The sequence below is a fragment of the Struthio camelus genome, chromosome 1 (genome assembly GCF_040807025.1).
Source record: "Struthio camelus isolate bStrCam1 chromosome 1, bStrCam1.hap1, whole genome shotgun sequence".
NCBI lineage: Eukaryota > Metazoa > Chordata > Aves > Struthioniformes > Struthionidae > Struthio > Struthio camelus.
In genome coordinates this window covers 157,201,888-157,223,970 of record NC_090942.1, presented here as the reverse complement: position 1 = coordinate 157,223,970, position 22,083 = coordinate 157,201,888, and the positions used below count along the sequence as shown (strand labels likewise).

The following is a 22,083-nucleotide window of genomic DNA, read 5'->3' as shown; positions in this document are numbered from 1 at the left end:
AGAGCGTTTAAAAAAACCTCTTTCCCCGTTTTGGGACCCGTCCCCCGGGCCCGCCGTTACTACCGTTGGCGGCGCGCGCGGCGCGGGGTGTGTGGGGAGGGGTGGGGGAGGGGAGGGGAGGGAGGGGTGCCGGCGCGCGCATGCTCGCAGGCGGCGTGTGACGTACGCTGCCTTGGGGAGCCCTGACGAGATCAAAGCGGGAGTGGGCGCGCGGCGGGCCGGGTTGGGCCGGAGCGGAGCGGAGCGGGCGGATCCGCGGGGGGGGGGCGGCGGCGGCCGGCGGCAGTGGCCCGCCCGCGGGATAAAGCCGTCTGCGGGCAGCGCTGCGAGGGCAGAGCGAGGGGGCGGGAGCCGGGAGTGAGCCGGCCGGCCGGCTTGAAAACTATTGGCGGCTTTTTTGTTTTTTTTTTTCTCCTCCTCCCCCCCCCCCCCAACCTTCGCTTCGCCGGCGGGCGGCGGGGCCGGGGGGCATGAGGGGCCGCCGCGCCGCAACGGCGGCGGCAGCGGCGAGGAGGAGCGCGCGGTGCGGCCGGCCGGTGCCCGCGGCGCGCGTGGTGGTGTAGCCGAGCGAGGAGCGCGGGGCGGCGGCGGCGAGGGCGGTCGCCGCATGTGGCAGGTGCGGAGAGCCGGGGAGCCCGGCGGCAGCAGCAGCGAGCAGCTGGCGGCGGCGCGGTGGTGAGCGCCCGGCGGCGGCGGCCCCCGCCCGCCCGCCATGGATTGCAGCCTCTTGCGGACCCTCGTGAGCCGATACGTGAGTATACAACCAGTGCCGCCGGCCAAGCCCTCTGCGGGGGCTTCCCCCCCCCCCCAAGCTACCGAAGTGCCGCCGCCGGCCTGGCAGCTTGGGGAAGGGAGCAGGAGGGGTAGAGAACAAGCGGCGGGAGGAAAGTGAGGCGAAGAAGCCCCTTCGCGGCAGTTGCCTCTTGCCGCGGCAAGTCATGAGTTGGGCCGTCCCGTGATTTTGCTCTGCGCTCTCGGGAGGACCTTGGGGGCCCGCTGGACGCGGCTCCCTCCCCGTCGGGGAGGGATGCGGCGGTTGTGGCTGGGCTGGCTGCCGCCCCCCTGCCAGGGCAGCCGAAACGAGCCGGCCCGCTCAGAGCGGTGGAGCTGACGGTATGCTGAGGGGTGCAGTCTTGTAGCAGGGCGGGTAAACTCGAGGTTTCCTCCTTATAATTGTTGCAGTGGCGCTGAGTTCTCTGGAATCGTTCAACTTAAATGCACTGATGAGTGGCCGGAAGAAGTCTAGCTTCTGGGTGGTTTTTAATGCGTGTGATAAGATTCAAATGCGCTAGACTTGGTCTGTTTTGGGGAAAGCGAGTTGATAACGGCCATCCAGATGGATGGGGCAAAACGTGCTAACCAAAAAGTATCAGAAGGAGCAAATCAAGCGTGCGTTAGAGTGCTTGCAAGTGTAGACGGAGGTTTTTTCAGTGAGTGTTGTTAAATCGGGCTTTATTGAACTGCTAGCCGGTGCTCGGAACCGTGGTTTTAGTAAGCTGGCAGAATGCCATTAAATGCAGACGTGTAATACAAGGGACAGAGATCACCAGTAAAAACAGGAAGGTGTCAATTGCTACTCTTGGGTATAGAAGAGGATATTCAAAATAGAGATAGGAAGTAGTATTAACGAGAGATATTGGGGTTTCCTGCATGAGGAGAGAAAGGTGCATGTATTTGGAAGTACTGTAAGTCATAAGACTTTAACACTGACCAACCAAAAGTAAACATGCTTAGTTTTGTGCATATCAGGGTGATCTTGTGATTTAGACTGAAATTTCTCCTTTGCATGCAAAGGAAGAAAAATGGCAGAGGTGGAAAACTGTAGATTTTTTTAAATTGTTTACATTAAAGTATTTTGTGGGATGAGTAGAGAATTGGGAGGTAAGTCCTGAAAGTAGCTGTATTTACAGATCCTTACAGAGCAGCCTTGAGAGGGAACAGGAGAACACTCAAACAGGAAGAAGTGTAACAGCATCGAAAGTGTCTCTATGGGGTAGGCTAAGCCCAGGTGAGCGGTGCTGAGCTTTGGTAGCAGACAGGATATGTTTGGGTGTAAGGATCTATCTACAGCTGTAGGTATAGGATTTGATTTAACGGTATTTTTTTGTTCTGTATGTTTTTTCTTTTGTCCTCCCCCCCCCCCCCCCCAATCTGGAGCCTTTGCAAATAGCCCAAAATTATACTGTATACACTGTGCATAGAATGTACTTAAGTTTCTAAATCTCTTCTCTGCATAACACAGTTGCTCAACTGTTTTTCACAATAAGCTTAAGTGTGAGCATCAAATATGATTAAATCGGCTTGAGAGCACAGTATGTTGGAACTAATAAAGTGCTTGGGTGATGACAAACTGCAACCTGAAAGTTGTCCTGCATTGCTGATGAGTGTAATTCAGCAGTCTAAAAGCTATACGAAACATTCTTATATCCAATGTGAAGAAGTGTTCGTATTTCCCAAATCGCACTGCTTTCCGCTTTGCGTTTTGGGCAACATGCTCTTCCTCTATAATTGTTTAGATGTTCTGGGCTGTCGTGTATATGTGCACCTCTTGCTCCTTCTTTTGCATTCCTTCTTTCTCAGTCATCTACTTCAGTTACTTAATTTTAAATTTCTTCTTCCAAAGAAAGCATTTTTTGGGAAAAAGCTGTTACGAGAAAATTCAGGTTTGTCGTTTCAGTAAGGTTACTAAGAACTAACAAGATGGTGTGGTGGGTTTTTTTTGTTTTTGTTTTTCCTCCACTCCATGGCTCAACTATTTTTATACAGCTACAGCAGTAAAAATAAAAATGAGCATTCTGAATTCTGGGCCTGAAACAGACTGGCTTGAATGAGAAGCAGATGCACATGTCAGCAGTATTTCTCCATAGTCGTTCACCCAAGCTGTATACAAAGCCAGAGATACTTTAGAAATGTAGATGTGCGTGTCTCTTCCCAGGCTGCTTTTTAATTTGGGAGACCAAGGCAATGACTCTTCTCCAGGAGAGTCATAGGGGATAGATAGATCTCATGCTTGTATCTGAATAAGCTTAAGCTTGGTCTTAGTTGAAACCTGTACAGAGAATATCCAGCAGTTGAGGTCCTAGTGCTATGAATTTCTATTCTCCACATCTTGCCCTGGACTTGTTCAGCCACAGTTCTTTCCCGGAGCAGAGTGATCTGTGAATTATCCTCAGAACCCTTAAAACAGTAGTAGCTCTCAGCCGAATGTAGGCTGGAGACACGGTTGAGGTAACTCAGAGCTCTTGGCAAGGGTATGATATGATCTCAGGCTAGTAAACAACTGTTCTGCATTGTACAAATGGCACCTTCTAATATTGGATGGTCTCCAAGAATTCTGCCTAATGTCTTCCTCTTCCTCCTCTTCCCTCCAATATATTGTTAAGACATAAGTTAAGTATCAGTGTTCATCTCCTGATACAGGGGAGATGGAAACCTCCCCTCCTTACTGTTGTTGCAGTCATTGTCCTGAAGTAATGCAAAATAGTGCAATCTCCCAAGGCTCTGTGGAAGCATAATGATGATTGTTTGGGTGCTGTCAGTTCAAGCTGAATTCAGGTTCCTGGCTAGCCTTTTTAGATACTTGTCCATTGCATTGGACAAGTATTTAAAGTACACTTAAGTATATGCAACTCGCCTGCAGTGAGCACCTTTCATTTGTTTGTATTTTCTGGGCACTGGAACACTTCAGTGACGTGAATTGAATAAGGTAGATATTCAGCATGCTGTCATTCATGTCTCTTCCCCAAGAGATGGTGTAATAGCCTCTTAGAAGGACAGAGACAATGATATCTTTTTCTTGTCCAAGTTCAGAATTGAAATTCTGTTGTTCTCTTGCCTTTATCTATATCCTGCAAACTTTTTTTTCCACTCTAGCTCCTCTTTGCCTTAACTATGGCTGCAGCCATAAACAATTTATAGGACTGTCGGTGAAGAATAACTTGCAGTACAAAAATGTGTTTACATTTCACTGCAGTGCAGTTAACCTCAAGTTCAATGTAGTTTTATAAATGCTTTGAAATCCTTCAGGGTGAAATATTGTATAAGAATGTATTTTTTTTTTTTTAATTGGATCTAATGAGATTATTCAGTACATCTTGCTACCTTGCACTGTGTCAGTTATTTTAGATGCATCTTTGAGTAATGAAGTAGAAACATTGTCATATTCCACTTTCCCATTTACCGGGAACTACAGAATTTGAATAGTCTTCTACAATTAAGAAAAACAATTCCATTGTCAAAATGTTTAATTTACCTTCCTAAGCCGTGAAAACAATGGCCATGTTAGCGCAGTATGAAAATCCCCTTTTGGGGCGGGGGTACAGGCATGGCGTTTGTCACATACCCCTTATTAGGATATAACCTCTTTTATGCAAGTGCAACATCCAGAAAGACAGTGTGCTTCTTTATCATCTCTTCCTTGGATTGTTTGTGCATTCACTAGGGGATGCGAGCTACCTCAGGGAGGCCAGCCTGGCAGTCTTGCAAATACTGAATTAATGCGTGTCTCCCTCCTGTAAGCGTTGTGCAGAGCCTGCTTATATCATCAGTGATGTGACAGACTTACTGGTTTAATACTAAACAGTGCACTGCTTAGGGAAGAACTGAGCATACCATGATAATTAAAATTGTGTCCTTAGAAGATTACTGTTTTATAGTTAATTTGCAACACTGCTTAGATACCATCAAGCAGTGTATTTTGCCCGTATAGCTGCAGTTGCATTAGCTTTGCCTGGTAATCCTGAGACTTCTGAAGTTTTGCTTCTTACAGTTAAGAGGTGGCTCATGCTGCAAGAACAAAACATCCTGGTGTTAATATCATATCTTTCATAAAATGAACATTTTTCTTTGCTCATATAAAATGTGTATGCTTTTTTGAGTGTGTGTGTGTGTGTCCATGACACCTATTTTTGGCTAAATGTGGATGTGAATATGCCTGAAGTTATTTGCTCCTTCAGGCAATCTGGAAGATGTTGCTCTTAGCATATGTTTACTGACCATTTAGTGTCCAAGCAAACATCTTGCAGCCTGTGGTGACAGTCTGTTCTGTCTTTGTAAAGACAGCTGGCCCTGATCAGTAAATGTAGCTGCCCAAGTTGACTGCTTTGGATTGTACAATACTACAGAATCAAAGAACTGAATAGCAGCAGAACTGTTCAGCAATAATGTAGTGTATTTAAAAATCCTGCCACTGCTACTTTGTTGCTTCTCCTCTTTCATGTTCTCTTATTCTTCAGGATTCCAAATCTGGATGTTAAATATTGGTTGCCTTTGTAACTGTCTGTTAATGCATATAGCAGCAGATATTGATTCACTTTCAAAAGGAGTAGTAATTTATTACAGCTTTAGCTCCAGGGAAGTTTCTGGTCCGTTAACTCTGCAGCTCTTTCTGAAAACTTTTTTGGGGGAGGTGGAATAAATGACTTTACAAGTGGATGCTTTGTTTTTTCACTTTTATAGAAGTGAGTCAACTGTAGTCTTAGTTTGAGAAGACGTTCAATGACCTAATGCAGCTTTCTGATTAGATTAATTTTCTTTTGCACGTTCACTACTAAACCTTGCGGCAGCGTGTGGCTTTTAGTCATTGATGTAGACAGTTATGTTTCTATTGGCAGTATAATTCTAAAACTGCTTTCTAATTAGATTTCTTAAGTGTTTTACTTGTGTATGTGGTCTTAGTAGAAATAAATGAATACTGAGCTTCAGTTTCCCCCCCGCTATTTTATGTAGCTGTGATACAAGAAAGGTTGATGCTGCTTTAATCCGAAAGTTAGAGGAAATTGTAAGAATTACCGCTCTGGAATTATTTGTCTAAAGGAGCAGTCCATTTATGAAGTGTTTCAGATGCCCTACTTTTGTCTCTAAGTTCAGTTATATGAACTTATTGCTTACATGAAAGCCAGTAAATTATACAATAGCCTGAAATTGCTATCAAAGTAACAACCCCCTTACCCCCAGTAATGTGCTATTTGCTTTGTTCTTTTCCTCCTGTCAGAATACTAGCTGTAACAGTTGTAACCCTGGAGGGGCAAGGGAGCACCACAGTAATAAGACTTCTCTTGTCTGGAGTGTGTGGTGTCCTTTAAGCCAGTATGGGCAGAGTACTCCTGAGTGACTAAGACTGGATTTAGAGGGTGTTAGAGTTAGTCCCAGAGCTGAAACAGAAGCAGTATATATCCTACTTAATTTTAACATTTGTGTTCTGACCCTTGTTTTGCTTGTAAATGAGGAGGTGTGTGTGTTTGTGCTTTTTTTTCTCTTCTAAATTTCTCCTTCTGTCCTTCCCTTTTTTGAAAAAGTTCTGTACTCTTTCACGTTATGTGCTAAGCCACGCCGCTTCCAGCTTTTTCTCCTGTAACACAGATATTCATACCTCTATTATTTATATATTTATATAATATAGATGAGGGTATCCTTTTTCCATTCCAGTTTCTACTTTTCCTCATGGTCATTCAGCTTTTTCTGCACCCTTGCTTACTGATGTCAAACTAGCACTGTTTAGATGTTTCTTAGTCAGGGTGCCTCTTTAAATAAACACCACTCTCTTCCCAGCAGTCGCTTACAGTAAGGCAAAAGGGTTACTACTTTTTCTTTCAGGATTATACTTCATTAACATAATTTAAAACTGTTTACTTTAAATGCCTTTTAAATGTGTTTATATCCTGACTTTTTGCCCACACACTGACCTGACTGTACGAAAGTTATCCTCAGTAGGGGCTATGCATGTGCCTACAGGACACTGATTAGTATCTTGCATTTCTTAAGTGTTTCTATCTGTCCCAGGTATGTAGTCTGTTTTTGGTATCTCTTTTGGAAGTCAGTGTGTAGAGAATGTTTTCCTGCGATTGGAGGTGGTTCAAATCCTGTTCTTTTCTTGCGTGGTGGATTCCAGTCCATAGCCTTACCCTCTGGGTGCAGAAGGTGTGGCAGAATGTGTCTCACAGCATTTGTAGCTCTTGGCTTCCTGTTTCCCCTCAAATCTTTGGTTTGTTACTCTACTAGCTATTTTTCCCTTGGGAGTGATTCTGTGTGGAGTGACTATGTTTGGAGCGCTGCCATTCTTAACTTTTCAGCCCATGTTTTAAAGATGCAAAGTTTGAAAGTTTTTTTTTTTTTTTAATTTCCCTCAGAAATTAATTCTACTGAATGTTGAGTGTTTCTGCCTGAGTGGGTTTGACAGTCTTGCAAATCTAACTAGCTCTTGCATATCAGTAATGACTTTTTGCCTTCATTCTAGTCCTGTGTTGTTCTCTGCAAATGTTTCGGTATGATCAGAGGCTTGAAAACACCCCAGAACTCCAAGAAATCTGACAGAGAGCAGAGGGGCAATGTGAATGGAGAATTATGTAGGCTTTATTCACTTCCCTCCCTCCCTCCCTCCCACTCACTCACTCACTCACTCACTCTCACACACACACACACACACACACACACACACACTCCATTGTCAATTAGTTAGTTTATACAGGGAGGATGTGCCTTGCTTTTCATTTGAGAATAAACCCATGAAAATGGGACAGTATATATGCAAAATGAGTTAATTTACAGGAAGCCAAAGCACATATTACAAGCTAGTTGCTCTTGACTACACAATATTGCTCATCTATGCTCATCAGATACTCTGGGATGATAGAAAACACTTCCTTTGGAATTTTTCAGTGACTTAAAATAGATCAAGAACTCTTAACCTTGCCATTTTTAGCACCAAATATTCTTATCTTGGTCTTTCTTGTCTTTGAGACAAGAACTGCACAGTCATTTTTGTCTTTTGACAGCATGTTTTTTCATTATAGTTCTGTACTTAGGCTTTTTCTAGAGCACCACAGTACATCAATACTGAAGGTAAAGAGATTTTTCCGAATCTTTCTTGAGAATGGAAGAGGACAAGGTATGAAGTAGCACATCTCTAGCTTAAAATCCCTGCTCACTGCTTCTCACTCATTTTTGTACCTGTCATACCATCGTAATTGAAACAAGTAAATGTGTTTCTGCTTTAAAAAGCAGACTCATATTAAAAGAAAACCACGTTTCATCTTGTTATTCTTCTTATCAGCCCAGTTACTGGGTACAGGTACGATGGTAATACTAAAAGCTGCCACAAATAAGTACCATGACTGGCTCCTGTTTGCCCTGTCAAGATAGGGATAACAGACTTGTATAATCTAACCAGATTTAAATATGACTAGAAAGCTGGGGTTTTTTTGCTTGATGTTTACAACCTGACTGACAATGAGATGCCTCTTCCATGTCATATGCTGGAGCGGTGCAGAGAGGGAACCAGAAGAAAACCATGTCACAGAGAAGGCTGAGCAGATGTTTTAGCACCTGTTATGCAACTGGATTTGACTTTGCTATGCTTTTTTTCCTTTCTTTTTCTTTTTTAGACAGAATAGCCTGAGTCTCCTCATTTAAGTCTCTTAGTCAAATTACATTTTTCAGAGTAATGCTTTTCTTATTCCATTGGTTTACCGTTACATAGGATAACATAGTATTTCTGTTTGTAGAATTGTCGAGGGACACTTCAGTTGAAGCTCATCCTGAACTGTGAGGCAGAATGACTCTAGAATGCTATTATCTCCTTTGCTGTAATTGCCATGGCAACAACTGCAGGTAGACAAGGCAAACCAAGAATTCTTCAGAATGTATCAGCCAGACACCAGTATTTCTCCCTCTCTTCCCCCCACCCTGTAATGACTCTGAAAAGCATGTGATACAAACATGCTCTGATGAAATGATGTTGTTTTTTTTTTTTAATTTAACTTTGATGGTTAACATTTGCAAAACTAAAATTATTTGTTATACTGTATTAAAAATGCACTCCTAGGAAGAAGCTTGCAGCCTAACCTGGATTATTCTAGGAGAGGGATGAGATAAGCCAGGGAGTTTGTCTGGAACAGAGGAAATCAGTTTAATTCAGTATTTCTTCACAGAGTTCATAGAAGACCGTGGGCTGATAATTTGACAGACACCTAAGCATCCCTCGATGTTTGGATGTTCATTTCTGGGTTTCGTGCCTTCCAGCAGGGATGAGAGCTCTTCTGTGGAGACAAGACAAGCTGTAAAAGTAGTTTAATACTTTGTGATAATCAAGTGTCAGGAAGAAAAGCGGGTAAAGACAGGAATACAATAGCTATGTCTTCTGTTTTCTTGGCTGCTTAATATTATTCTGCATTCCTTCTCCTGCCCCCAATTTTTTTTGTACTCCTCCATCTGCACATATGCATGCAATTCACTCACACGTGTGTGCACGTGCACTCTCTGAAATTGTGCATAATTTACTCAGCAATGTCAAGAACTATGCCAAGTTTTGCCACTGATCCAGGTGTGTATTGGTAACAAAAGCTTCATCTAAGCTGTTCCTTTGTCTAGTTACTGAAGTATACTGTGTGACTATTTTCCTCTGATGTTTGTTCTTATTTTTGTTATTTATAGTAGTTGCTACAAGCATGAAACTTAAGAATTGGGAGTAAATATAATCAGATTTTACAGAAACACATCTACATTAATTTTTTCTATTCCCTGTAGACTAATTTCCCTTTTTGGAATGTGAAACTAGTTAATATTTCCTTCTTTAAACATTAAACCTGTCTAGATACAAAGAGGGAGGAGGGGGCAAAAGAAGCTTTTGTTTCCTAGTGGCACTGACTAATCTCTACTTCAGTCAAAAGAGGATTTCATCTAACCTATTTTAAATGGAGGATTAAGGACAATTAGGTTCTTCCTCTACATCATTATTAAGTTAGGCTGTCATGAAATCCTCTGAAATGCATATCTGCCAGAGCATCAAAGTTTGGCAAAACTAACCATAATCAAAGTAGAGGTTATGTGCAGAAAAAGGAACTTTGTGTAGGAAGTAGTTGTTTGGAATGAATTCTGTGCATGAAGTAGGGGGAGGAGGGGAGGAGCTGAGCTGTTCACCCAGTACCTTTTGTGTCTCTAATGCTTCTAATTTACATTGTGAAGTGGACCTGTAGTTGAGCTGAAATCTATTTCTTGAACTGCGTGTTGCTAATGCAAGACAAATAACACACTCTAGCATTTTACATAGCCCTTCATCTTTTCAAAGTGCTATTAATGAGTTGTTTGTACAAGCGGTTATTATACTTAAATACACACACTAGTATCCATTATCTCTGCTTGTATTACTATTTATATGCTGCACATAATGAATATAAATGACCTCTCTTGAGGTGAGTTTGAATCAGAAGTAGCATTTGATAACTAACATTAAACCTCTATACTTGACAGGAGGCCATTACAGAATAAAAACATGCAAATTCTAGTGCTAGCAAAACAATATACCTACACACACATAATATCTTCAGATGCTGTTTTAATCCTGGTAACTCCTGGGCTACAGTTACGGTTTTAGCTGCATAGATGGACCCTGAATTAAGCCTAACTGATAAGTAAAGGAAATCATTGGTTGTGTTTTGGGGAGGATATGGCAAATGTGGAGAAAATGAGTTGCTGGAAAAGTTGATGTACTGCTTATTCTGTTACTTCTCTTATCTCTTTTCAGACAGAAGACATTGTTTAAAATAAGCCTGTGCCATGAAAGCTTTTATAAACCAAGTTGCCATTTAATCTTACTTATAAAATATGCCTAGGTAGAAACAGCACTCTTTCATTATGTGAAATACGATATATATGAGAGAGGATACTGCAAAGGTAGGCTCAAAGCAGTTTATTGACTAAATTATAACTAGGAGAACAATTAACTTTTATGCTGATATTAGCAGAAGTGTAAATAAGTTCAGACTTGGCATTTTACTTTGTTCAGAAAGTTTCCTTTTATTATAAGCAAATCTAGGTTACTTCATATTAGTGCTTTTCTTCAGTTTAACTTTCAGCATTTTCTCCATAAACGTGGAATGTACTGAAAAGCTAATGCTAATCATTGGTGCTTCCTGTGTCACAGAATAGTTGCAACCCCTTCTAGCCAACTCTTTCTAGGGTGTTTTTTGATTCATTAGTGGAGTTGCATTAATGGGGAGTATGAGGTTAAAATGTTTTTTCAAACTCTGTTCCTGACCAGCAGAATCAACTTTGAATAGTTTAACAAACCTACTTTCTTGTGTTGAATTTTTTTTAAGCTCTCTGCAGGAATATATCTTCTGTAGAACAGATATTGCCACTTAAGAAATATATGGCTGGTCTTTAATATCATAGTGGGGGTTAAAGTAAGATAGTATATAAGAACAGTGTGATTGTCTGAGCACATATTCCCTGCCTTCACAAGGAACTACTAAATTCTTTTCTTTTATGCTTTAAGGTGGAAAAAAGCTACAGGAATCATAACTTCAGTTGTCAGTGATGAAGTACAGTTAGTCTCTTAAATGGTGTTAACTGACTGGTTTACTATTTACAATCGTCGGGTGACCAGGTGGCCTGGTTTGGCACGACACTCCTGTGTATTGGCAGTTGGACTGGAGAAATAAAAGGAAAATGAAAAAAGTTCTATCCTCAGTCCTTAACTATTTGCTCACTTTCGCGTAATGGATGAGTTTGTGGACTTGTTGACCCTGTCTGTTTTTATCTGACAGGGGGAGGCTAAATTTTCATACTTAATAGCTCTAATTACACAGAAATGAAAAGAAAGGTTCAGATGCTATTGTGAAACAATGTGCCGGGAACACAGGCAAGTAGAAACACAAATTTATAAAGGATGATCTGGAACGTGATTTTACATTTCCTGTCTCTTTCAGCCCAGGAGCGCTTAAAGTTGGAAAGTTCCTTTTGTTGAAGGAAGGTTCCAGCCTGTCATTTCCTTATAAGGAGTGAAGAGGCTACCTTGAGTATTTCTGCTCACAGTGCTAGTGGTATCACCTGGAACTGGCTCAAAGGGCTTGTAAGTCAGCACATATTATATAATGACTTGAGGCTGGACTTATGCTGGGTATGTAGAACTAAAATATTAGTATCCCTTTGCCATTTTGCTGCATGTAATACACCTGAAGGTGTTTTAAACTGAAAATAATAATGCTTTTGTACAAGCTGTTGCGTTTTTGTCTGTTAAAAATTATCACAAAAGCCAGACAAGGTTTGGTTGAGTCATGGCTGAAACTGAGTCATGAAGTGAGACAATTGCAAATCCTTCCAACCCTTTAAGGCTAGTAAGAGACTGTAGAATTGGCTTTTCTGCTTGTGTTCTCCTCTCTAGCCCTATGTCAGACCCCTTAATTCTGCTTATGTCTCTGTTGCTGTGGAACAGCAGCTGCCTGCTATGTGGCTTCTAGACTGATTTTTGCACAACATTATGACAAGGGAAAGTGCCACTGAACTCTTCACTTTCAAATACACGTTTGTGTCTTGGAGGCACACAGTGGAAAAGCAGAAATATGATCTTTACAGCCCCTGGACTAGAGCATAGGAAACTTCCTGCCTGCTACTAGGCAGTTTGATAAGCACAGGAGTGGAAAGGAATGGCTGTAGCGTTGCTTCTGGCTGCAGGCAGCTGCAGCGTGTCACTTCTTCCATAAGCTGATTGAAGCTGTGGTCTGGGCTTCTCTTCAGTTTCTCATAGTATGTAGAAAAGACCAAAACAGAGCTGTTGTGCAGCTGCATGAGCCTGCCTATAGCTTTTGTAATTTTTGATGAAGGGTTGTCAAAAGAAGCTGTGATGGTAGAGACAGATTTACTCTTTTCTTTTCCCTTACGTTTTGAATGTGCTGTTGGCTTGTTGGTAGTAGCTTCTGTTTTACTTACTTTTGTGTGACAGCCCATTGAGCAATGAGTATATAAGGCTGTATTCCTACAAAGGTAACTGGTGTGCTGTGTTTGAATCTAAAAAGGGTAAAGTAGTGACAATTTTCAGGGTGAGGGAACCAATGTTGTCAACTGCTACCAAGTTCTGGAGTTTTAAATAGTGCTTCTGACTGGGATTTAGTGACTTCCCAAAGAGATCATCTGTGAGTCAGGAATGGTTTGGCAAGTTGCTGGTATCTGAAATTCTGCCTGACTTTGTACATAGCATCTGGCATCAGAAGGGAGTAATTGGGGTCAGTACTGCATCCAGTCTTGTTCAATGTAGTCATCAGTGACCTGGAGGAAGGCACAGAGTGCACCCTCAGCAAGTTTGCTGATGATACTAAACTGGGGGGAGTGGCTGACACACCAGGGGGCTGTGCTGCCCTTCAGAGGGACCTGGACAGGCTGGAGAGCTGGGCGGACAGGAACCTCCTGAAGTTCCACAAAGGCAAGGCCAAGGTCCTGCACCTAGGCAGGAATAATCCCATGCAGCAGTACAGGCTGGGGGTTGACCTGCTGGAAAGCAGCTCTGCGAAGAAGGACCTGGGAGTGCTGGTGGACAACAAGTTAAACATGAGGCAGCAATGTGCCCCTGTGGCCAAGAAGGCCGATGGTCTCCTGGGGTGCATTAGGAAGAGCATCGCCAGCAGGTGGAGGGAGGTGATCCTGCCCCTCTCCTCAGCCCTGGTGAGGCCTCACCTGGAGTGCTGTGTCCAGTTGTGGGCTCCCCAGTCCAAGAGAGACATGGCACTCTTGGAGAGAGTCCAGCAGAGGGCCACAAAGATGATGAGGGGACTGGAGCACGTCTCCTATGAGGAAAGGCTGCAAGAGCTGGGCCTGTTCAGCCTGGAGAAGAGAAGTTTGAGAGGTGATCTCATCAACGTGTACAAGTATCTGAAGGGGGAGTGTCAAGAGGATGAGGCCAGTCTCTGTTCCGTGGTGCCCAGCGACAGGACAAGAGGCAACGGGCAGAAACTGAACCACAGGAAGTTCCGCCTGAACCTGAGGAGAAACTTCTTTCCTGTGAGGGTGACAGAGCACTGGCACAGGTTGCCCAGAAAGGTAGTGGAGTCTCCTTCCTTGGAGATATTCAAAACCTGCCTGGACGTGATCCTGGGCAATGTGCTCTAGAGGTCCCTGCTTGAGCAGGGAGGTTGGACTAGATGATCTCCAGAGGTCCCTTCCAAACTCAACCATTCTGTGGAAGTTGGGGGGATACAAGTTTTCTGGTTATTTATGTGATTGTAACATTGATGGAATGAGAAGAGTTTGGGGACTACATACTGGAAAGAACATCAGTGTCTTTTATCTTTGTGGATTTCTTTGTTTATGTATAAACAAACTAGGGAATAACCCTAGCCCTCCCTCCCCAAACTAACTTTATGATGTGCGTTCTCTTGTAGTACTTGTCATATTGTTTGACCTTCCTGAAGTTTCAAGCGCAGTCAAAGTATACTGACTTTGGGGAAAGCGGAGCAGCCATTTTGTGCTTTAGAATTCCTCACACATGTATATTAGAACACCTTTTATGGAAAAGCAGATATATGAATTCTTCTTTAAAAAAAGAAGTCTGTGGCATCTCTAACCCTTTTATAATCAACTGTGGGAGACAAGCAAAGTTTTTTTTTTTTGGGTTTAGTATCGAGGCTAGTGCCTAATGCTTCAAAATGAAGGTTATCTCTGTACTAGTACAAGGTGTACATGATGTCTTTCAATAAGGCTATTTAATATTTCTTAATTGTTTTCAGGATAAAATAATTAACCTCATCTCAAAATTTAGGAGGAGAAAAACAAGCACAGAACGATATATGCAGTATTTCATAAGCTGTAAGTGTTAACATTCCTCTAAGTGGAATACAGCCAGTATCAGTATCACTGGTTGAATGGCTTGTTCTAGGCTTTTATTTTAATTGTTGAGAGCAGCAACACAAGTGTATAGAATCATGGAAATGTTGTTTAGGAGGGACCACTAAGTCACTCAGTGCAGCCTACTTGAAGCAGAACTGTTGTCAACACTCAATCAGATCAGCCATCTTTTTGTCCAGGAATGTCATCTGTATATACAAGTGTAAGGGTGAGACACAGTCCTCATTTTCTGTGAAACAAACAAACTTCTTCTCAGTGGTAATGAAACAATTCCTGTAGTCTCCATGCTTCCCATTCTCTTTTTAGATGTTCCCTTCTCATCACATTTTCTTACTAAAACAACCCCCTGTCAGCTGTGTGTGTTTTTTAACCCCTTTTGCTTATATTCATTAATTAAAAGCATATTTAACCTATGCAGGATTCTGATAGTTCACTATATGTAGATTGTCACCCTAGAATAATATATTTAATATTATTATTTCTCAGATGGTGATTGTAATTCATAAGTTTTTTCCCAACTGAGTATAAAAAAACCCTGCTTGAGAAGGGTGTGTTTTTTTAGTCAGTATTGGCTTCTGAATAGATAGTCTAGCCATTTTATATTACTCTTCTGCTGATGACAATTTATGACTCACAGCTTTGAAATTATTTGCCTGCTGTATTCAGCAGCTGCTGACATGTATTCTAAATTACACATGTACACAGGAGTTGTTTCAGATTGTCTAGTATGAAACCTGGTTTACCGATAATTTTTTTTTTTTTCAGATAAGCTTGGAAAAAAACAGGGTACAGAGGCAACAAAACACTTGTAATGCTGTCAGGCTACTCTGAAGACACCTTTTTTTTTTAATTCCATAAAAATTGATGAGATAATCTAGAGAGGTCCTTTCCAACCTACATTATTTTATGATTGGAAGATAACATTAGACAGAAGTCAGTTCTTAACTTGAAGAAGGAAATGCTCTTTTGCAGCCATCTTGGTTTTCTTCTCTGCCTAGGTAGTAGTATGACATACTGTTTTAAAACGGGCTCTGTGAGTAAAGCTGCATAACATCTTAAAGTGATAACCTACGGACTCCATAGGTTATGAAACGGAGTGATAATTACACTGCTTGGTATGTTTGTTCACATGTCACTCCCTGCTGCCTTTAATTGTACATATAGCTGTTCCCAAACCCTTTTCTGTCAAAAGCATGGATTTTTTTTCAAACCACTGTGTGATTTGTAAGATGACTGATACATACACATTAGCTCAACTAGCATATCTGAGGATGCACTAACCTTTGGGAATGGGAGGGCACTGCCCAGCTGGGTGAGAAGGGAGCTGTGAATGGGGAGCTCTTCTGCTGGAGTCAAGAGGGTTATGTGCCTATAGGGTGTTTTGTGTGGGTGTGGTTTTTCTTTTTTTTTTTTGGCTTTAAAACTTGATTTGGAAAGTGCTGATGTTTAAGTGTGACCTGAGAGAGGCTCGAAATGAAAAGCTACTGGAGTTTAATTAGTAAAAAATGGTGTGAAAATTCTTGTGTCATTGGGACTTAGGCTCACCAGTCTCAGCTTTCGTGACAAAGTAGTTGCATCACTGTAGAACATCAGCTGGGCACAAACGTGCTCTGAGAGGTTATTCTGGAACTGCAGTTGGGTTTTAAGGCTGTGTGTGTCTTGGTTTGGGGAGTGTGGGACTGATAGGAAGAAGGTAGAAAATAGTAGTAGAACTCTGGATGTCCATGTTTACAGACTTGATATTCATTACCATGAAAATAATATTGGATCACACTAATGGGCTGTTAAGCTGTTCTTGCAGGACTTCTCTTGGTTAAGAGTATGACTCAACTTTCTGGAGAAGCTCTGGAGCTTTAAGTTGTATAAAAGACTATGAAGATTATCTGAGTCTGGAAGTGATATATGAAAGTACCCCTTGATCTCAGTATACCTGATTTATGTCATTGTGCGGGAGTTTTTGGGAATGTTAATGCAATGGATTTCTATCACTTTTTTTAAAATGGCAAGGAGAGAAAGAAGGTGAAAGAATATTCCACAGAATAGGAGTCCTTGTCTGAGAGAAGGTTGAACACTTTATCATGTGCTTTAAATCATGTGTTGTGTCTTTCTGCAGTTTCTGAGCTGGTGGCTGAGGGAGAACAAGCTATAAATACTTCCCTCTTCTCCACTTATGTGGTCAGTCAATGGAACCTTGCTAGAACTCATACAGAACTTGGCCACTATGTGGCCAAATTAAGCCTGCTACTGATGGAGTTTGGCAGCAGGCACAAACTGAAATGCTGGAGATTCCATCTGAACATAAGAGAACCTCTTTGTTTTGAGGCTGGTTGAACGCTGGAACAGGTGGCCCTGAGAGGCTGAGTATCTCCAGGATAGAGGCTTCACAAAACCCAACTGCACGTGGTCCTGGGCAGCCTGCTGTAGCTGACCCTGCTTGAGCAGGGAGGTTGGACCAGATGATCTCCAGAAGGTCCCTTCCAGCCTCAGCTATTCAGTGGTTCCCCTAGTCTTAGAGGGAAATAGCCTTGCTGCTTTCCCAAATGTCTGAAATCAGTCTGGGTCACCTGATCCTCAGCTGATATAGATCAGCTGTTTCTGTGTGGTGGGCCACATCTAGGGCAGGATAAACTGACCCTTACTTCCTTTGAGGAGCCAACTGCCTTTGGCCCTTAGAAAGCTATAGCCAGTAAAATGTGCTGTTGCTGTTATCTCCCTCAAGCTATCATAGGAGGAGCATATATTTAGTAACTCAGTACAGCATAATCCTTTCAATCATATTATTTATGCACGATACTCTTTATACTAAACAGCAAAACGCAATCGTAGCCATCTCTGGTAATGCTAAGAGTCCCTTCTATTGGTAGACATCAGTGCCAAAACTTTATTTTAGTACCTCCCCAAGTCATTAGTACAGAAAACAGTGCAGCTGTCTTGGCAGGCTGTGCTAGGAAGTGTAGTTCCTGACATAGTGGCTTTCAGTCTGATTGTCCAGTCCGCAATCCATTTCTCTTGAGAGCAGAGGGGGACTTTTCCCAGAAAGAATGAAAACTAATCACTTCTGTGCTCTTCATCAGCTTTCAATCCTCTTCTCCTGCCAGTCTGAATTGGCCAGTCTGCCACTCTGCAAATATATAAACGTGTATGCCAGCATGGTTTTTTGTTGCCTAGGAAGGATGCTAGTTCTGTTAGAAAATAGAAGATGTCTTTTTAGAATAGGTGCTTGTTGTCTTGAGGAAGTACTGAGATATAAAGCTTTGAAACTTTGGCCTGGCCTACTCACTAGAAAGCAAGCTTTGTGCCTGGCATGTTTGTCTAAAAACATTGTTAACCAGTATTATGTTGGTCTTGTTCAGGTCTGTTTTGGAAGTTTTCTTTAAATACTGATCTGATGCTTAGGTGGGGGCATTTCTTTGAGGCACTGGTTGCCAGTGCTTCTTTTCAAACAAAAATTAAAAATCCAGAAGTTCATTATCATAGGCACATAATTTGCAGAGGAGATTATAGTGTTGTAATGGGCACTGTAATATCTTCTGATAGTTTTGTAGAGAGCATAAGCCAAACAGGAAAAACACATGTCCCTTTGGCCTTTTATTTGAAGACTTGATTGGAAAACTTGTTATATAACAATGAGTGCCAATTCTTGCCAGAAATTGGTGTGTTCAGTGGTTATTGCTGCAGCGTGAGTTTTAGCTCTGTTGCCTGGAGTAAACTGTTGTGCTTTGAACTCTGAAAGTTGCAATGGGATTGATAAATCTGCTCATTATGGTAAGTGCCTGTTGCTTTGAGATATGGATATACTACTATGAATAAGACAGCTATGTAAAAGCTTGGAGCAATCAAAAATGATATATTTAACGTAATGCTGTAATGTCTCTTCTATGATGGGGTTGGAGACTGGTGATAATGCTTTATTTTAAGGTCTCTACATCTAGTACAATCTTATGGGTTATCGTGTGGGTGTTGCACATTTAGGTTTGCCTCTCTGAAGGTATATACCCCCGGCAAAGGGATGTACCTCTGCTGGATACAGAACACTGGTAAGCACTTGGGAGTTTTTCATGGCCTGACTTTCACTGAAGATTCTTTTCAGGACATCAGTTTTGTTTGCATCTCCTGGCTGTAGTCCACTTGTCAGCATCTTTTAAATGTTTTAAGTGTAAGTTTTTTATTTATTTCAAATACGTAACTTATATGCAGTGTTTCCTGTGAAGTTGCCAGAACAGCCATATAGTAAATATTTAATAAGAGTAGTAAGGATTTCTTGTTCTTAACAGGCTAAAGTCCAGATCTAAAGGAAATGAAATAGTCTTCCTAAATTATTTATGAAATGCTGCACATAACAAGATTGGGTTTGTTTGGTTTATGGTACACAGATGGCAGGAGTAATGTCCTCAGTTTAGTTAAAACACAAATGGTGTAGATGAGTTTTAAGCATAATAATCGAAGTGATCCCATTTTTATGACTAGTTGAGGGTCATACATCCTCATCTAAGATAGTAGCTCTAATACAAGCTGGATATCAGAAGTTTGTCTCATTACTCTGTGCTTTAGCTGACTTAATTCTAGGAGAACTTGCTTGGTAATCCTTTGTCTGAAAGGTGAGAATTGTTTGAAAGTCTTAATGATAAAAATGTCATAGGATTTAAGAAAGTGGTATCAGTCACCCACCATCAGACATCAGTTTCAGCTCTCTTGTGAGCATGGATTTCCCTTGTGATTTACTAGTATTTGAAGATATGCAAAAAGGATTATAGGTATAATTTTTAGTCTAAAATTTAAATGGAAGCAGAAAATGCATGAAGCAAGCGTGGTTGATGTTTGAGCATATAGCTGAACAGGGGTAAAGCAATCTTTCCTTTTGCATTTACATAAGAAGGAGGAAAATATGCAGACAGGTTGAGGCTAGGGAAGGGGAGTGATAGAAATGAGTGAGGTGTATGAGGTAAAGGAGACCAAAGTTGTGATGGAAGCGCAGTGTCCTTAGCACTTTGTCCTGAGACGTGAGAGCTTGGAGTGCAAGCTGCTGGATGCTTTGTTGCCAGAGATGCTCCTTACTCAGCCCCTTTCCCATTCCTTGCTGTTACTGTTCCAGTTCCGTTGTATGGAATGGGGGCAGGGGGGAATCGGTGCTAAATCTGGGAAAAACGTGAAGACTTTTGGATAAGGTAAGAGGAGATCCACTTCTCACAGCAAAGGCCCAGCCACTGAGGAGGTAGCTGTCTGCTGAGAATATGCTTCCCAGCAGCGTGGCCCTTCCCTTAGGGGTTTCTGTTCCTTCTGTTCTACAGCGCTCTCTTCAGGGATAACAATCTATATTGCAAAACAGAGTCTTTGCTTAGGATGGGAGACGTACACTGAGAAGTCCTGTAGCCAACTCACAGCAGGGGTGCATTCCTGGTCTAGTGAGAAGCCACTGTAGTGCTCAGAGCATTAACAGGAGGATGATCAAGATTACCCTGAGAGGAAGGGGGGAGGGAGGGAAGGCATTACTCCTATCGAGTACAGTCCTTTTAAGTAAAAATCTTGAACACGCTTTCTTACCTTAACTCTGTGATTTCCATTCTTGCCTGTCCTATTTGAAACAGGACTAATATAGATATCTATTTTTTAATGTTAGAGTGTATCTTGAGTGAAAGCACATTATTACTCTTTAAAAATACATGAACATGTCTAGCAGCTTTCACATAAATTCTCCAGATCCCCTTTTTGGCAAAGGAAGAGATACAGATATCCCATGGAGCTTAACTTTCCTTTAAAAATTAACTTCCACCACTATATTGCATCTCAGTGGGATTTCACCACTGTCTTTTGCTTTTCTTTAAAATAAACCCAGCCTAAAGCCATTAGAGTGCATACGTGTCTGGCTGTCTTGTTTTGCGCTCCTATGCAAGTGAGCTTTCAAAAAAGTAGTTCAGAACACAAACATACTGCTCTTAAAAGAAATAATAACACCTCTGGAAGTGCTAATAGTTCTATTTTGTTATGAGAGCCTGATATTGTTTTCTTTTGGGTAAGACAGGAAGATAAAAAAAAAATCTTAATGGCAAAGATTTTTTTTTTCTTACCTTGTATGGAATCACCAGTCCTAATGAAACTTGAAATTGTAACATTTCATAGTATTCAGATATTCATGTATTACTTGTATTGATCATTAAGTTACCTTTAAAAATTTACAGTAATATATTTTAGAATGTATGAATTTTTTTAAAAAATTGTATTTAAGTGGTAGATGTCACTAGATGCAAGGAATATGGCGACATCAAACTATACTCTTTTGTGGTGATAATCCCTCAGTGGAAGAAGCATTACTTTGCCAGTCTTTGCCAGTGGCGTGCAATCTTTCGGGCAGCTGTTGATCTCTCCTGGGGATGACCAAAATAGAGCCTACTGGTTAACTCTCTAGCAGGTACTGTGCATGCTATATCCTTAATGAAAGGCACAATATTAACATGCATGCAACTGCTATTGCTTGGCCTGGGAAAAGCTATAGGACTTGGTAGGTTGGTTTGTTTGTTTTTCATTTTGAAACATCTTATAGAACAGACTTACTTGACCGTTTTATTTGAAGCTGTCTCTTTTAGGGGAAAAACAACCACTCTTTTTGTGGGAAAACTGTACTCTAGATACTGAAAGACTTAGGTGTCCAGAGAAGGAAATGAAATGTGACTAAAGCCAAGATGCAACGCTGTTCCAAGTCTCCATATTCCTCCTTTGAGTTTTGCAGCCCTTCCTGTCTACCTTATTTGAATGTACCAGTTCTTCTGCTTCTGAAATAATTTGGCCTAATGGCAAGTAGTGGGGGCGGGGAAGCTTATGATACCTCCTGTCTCTTCTGCAGGGAAAGCAAAAGGCTTAACAAACACTCAGCTGATTTGAACTTTATATCTGGTTGAATACCCACTTGGGTTTTCCAAATGCTGTCTCTGAGCTTCTGGGAAATCTGTTTCTTTTCTGGGTTGCATACTCAAGAGCCTTTTACAAGCAATTATTTGCAATTCTTTGCTGTCCTTTGCTGTCTGTCTTTTCAGACCTTGTCTGGAAATGTTTTAGTGTGCCCTGCTGTTAGTTTGCTCTTTGTAGGAAGGCTCGTTTCCTGCAGGTTGGAGGGAGAAACCTATATCTTATGCAGGAACCTTTCTGTAGAGGGCCATCTTCAAAGCCTGTATGCTGCTTGGTAAGCTAACAGCAGAATTGATCCAAGTTCCACTTTAAGGTGGTCTGCATCCCCTTTGCCAAGGTGTGAGTGTTAACCTTGAGTGTATGTTTGTGATTCTTTGAAGTACTAAAACGGGACTAGCTTTAGGGAAAAAAGTGTGTAATTGTTTCATGAGATTGAGCCAAATACAAATTCCAGCAATTTTCCTCTGAATATAAACAAGGACAGTAACTTCAGAATGTTGTGGCAGAATGTCTCTGTGTTTTTCGCAGAGCCTTTCCTTTTTGGAAGGAGACTGATGTAAGTGAGATACT

At 41.6% G+C, this 22,083-nt stretch overlaps 1 protein-coding gene across 8 annotated transcripts in view; it reads left to right on the top strand.

Annotated features, from left to right (window-relative positions):
- The first annotated feature begins 600 nt into the window (after window positions 1–600).
- Window positions 601–22,083, top strand: part of ATP11A (ATPase phospholipid transporting 11A) — a 142,787-nt gene continuing 121,304 nt past the window's right edge. For 5 of the 8 annotated variants that reach the window (XM_068926809.1, XM_068926847.1, XM_068926840.1 and 2 more), the window contains exon 1: window positions 602–751. In XM_068926809.1, coding sequence (XP_068782910.1) covers window positions 713–751 — 39 coding nt within the window. In that variant the 5' untranslated portion in view covers window positions 602–712. Of the gene's footprint in view, window positions 752–849; window positions 1,114–22,083 lie in introns of those variants that run through there. The other 3 variants (XM_068926820.1, XM_068926832.1, XM_068926869.1) reach the window with 2 other exon arrangements.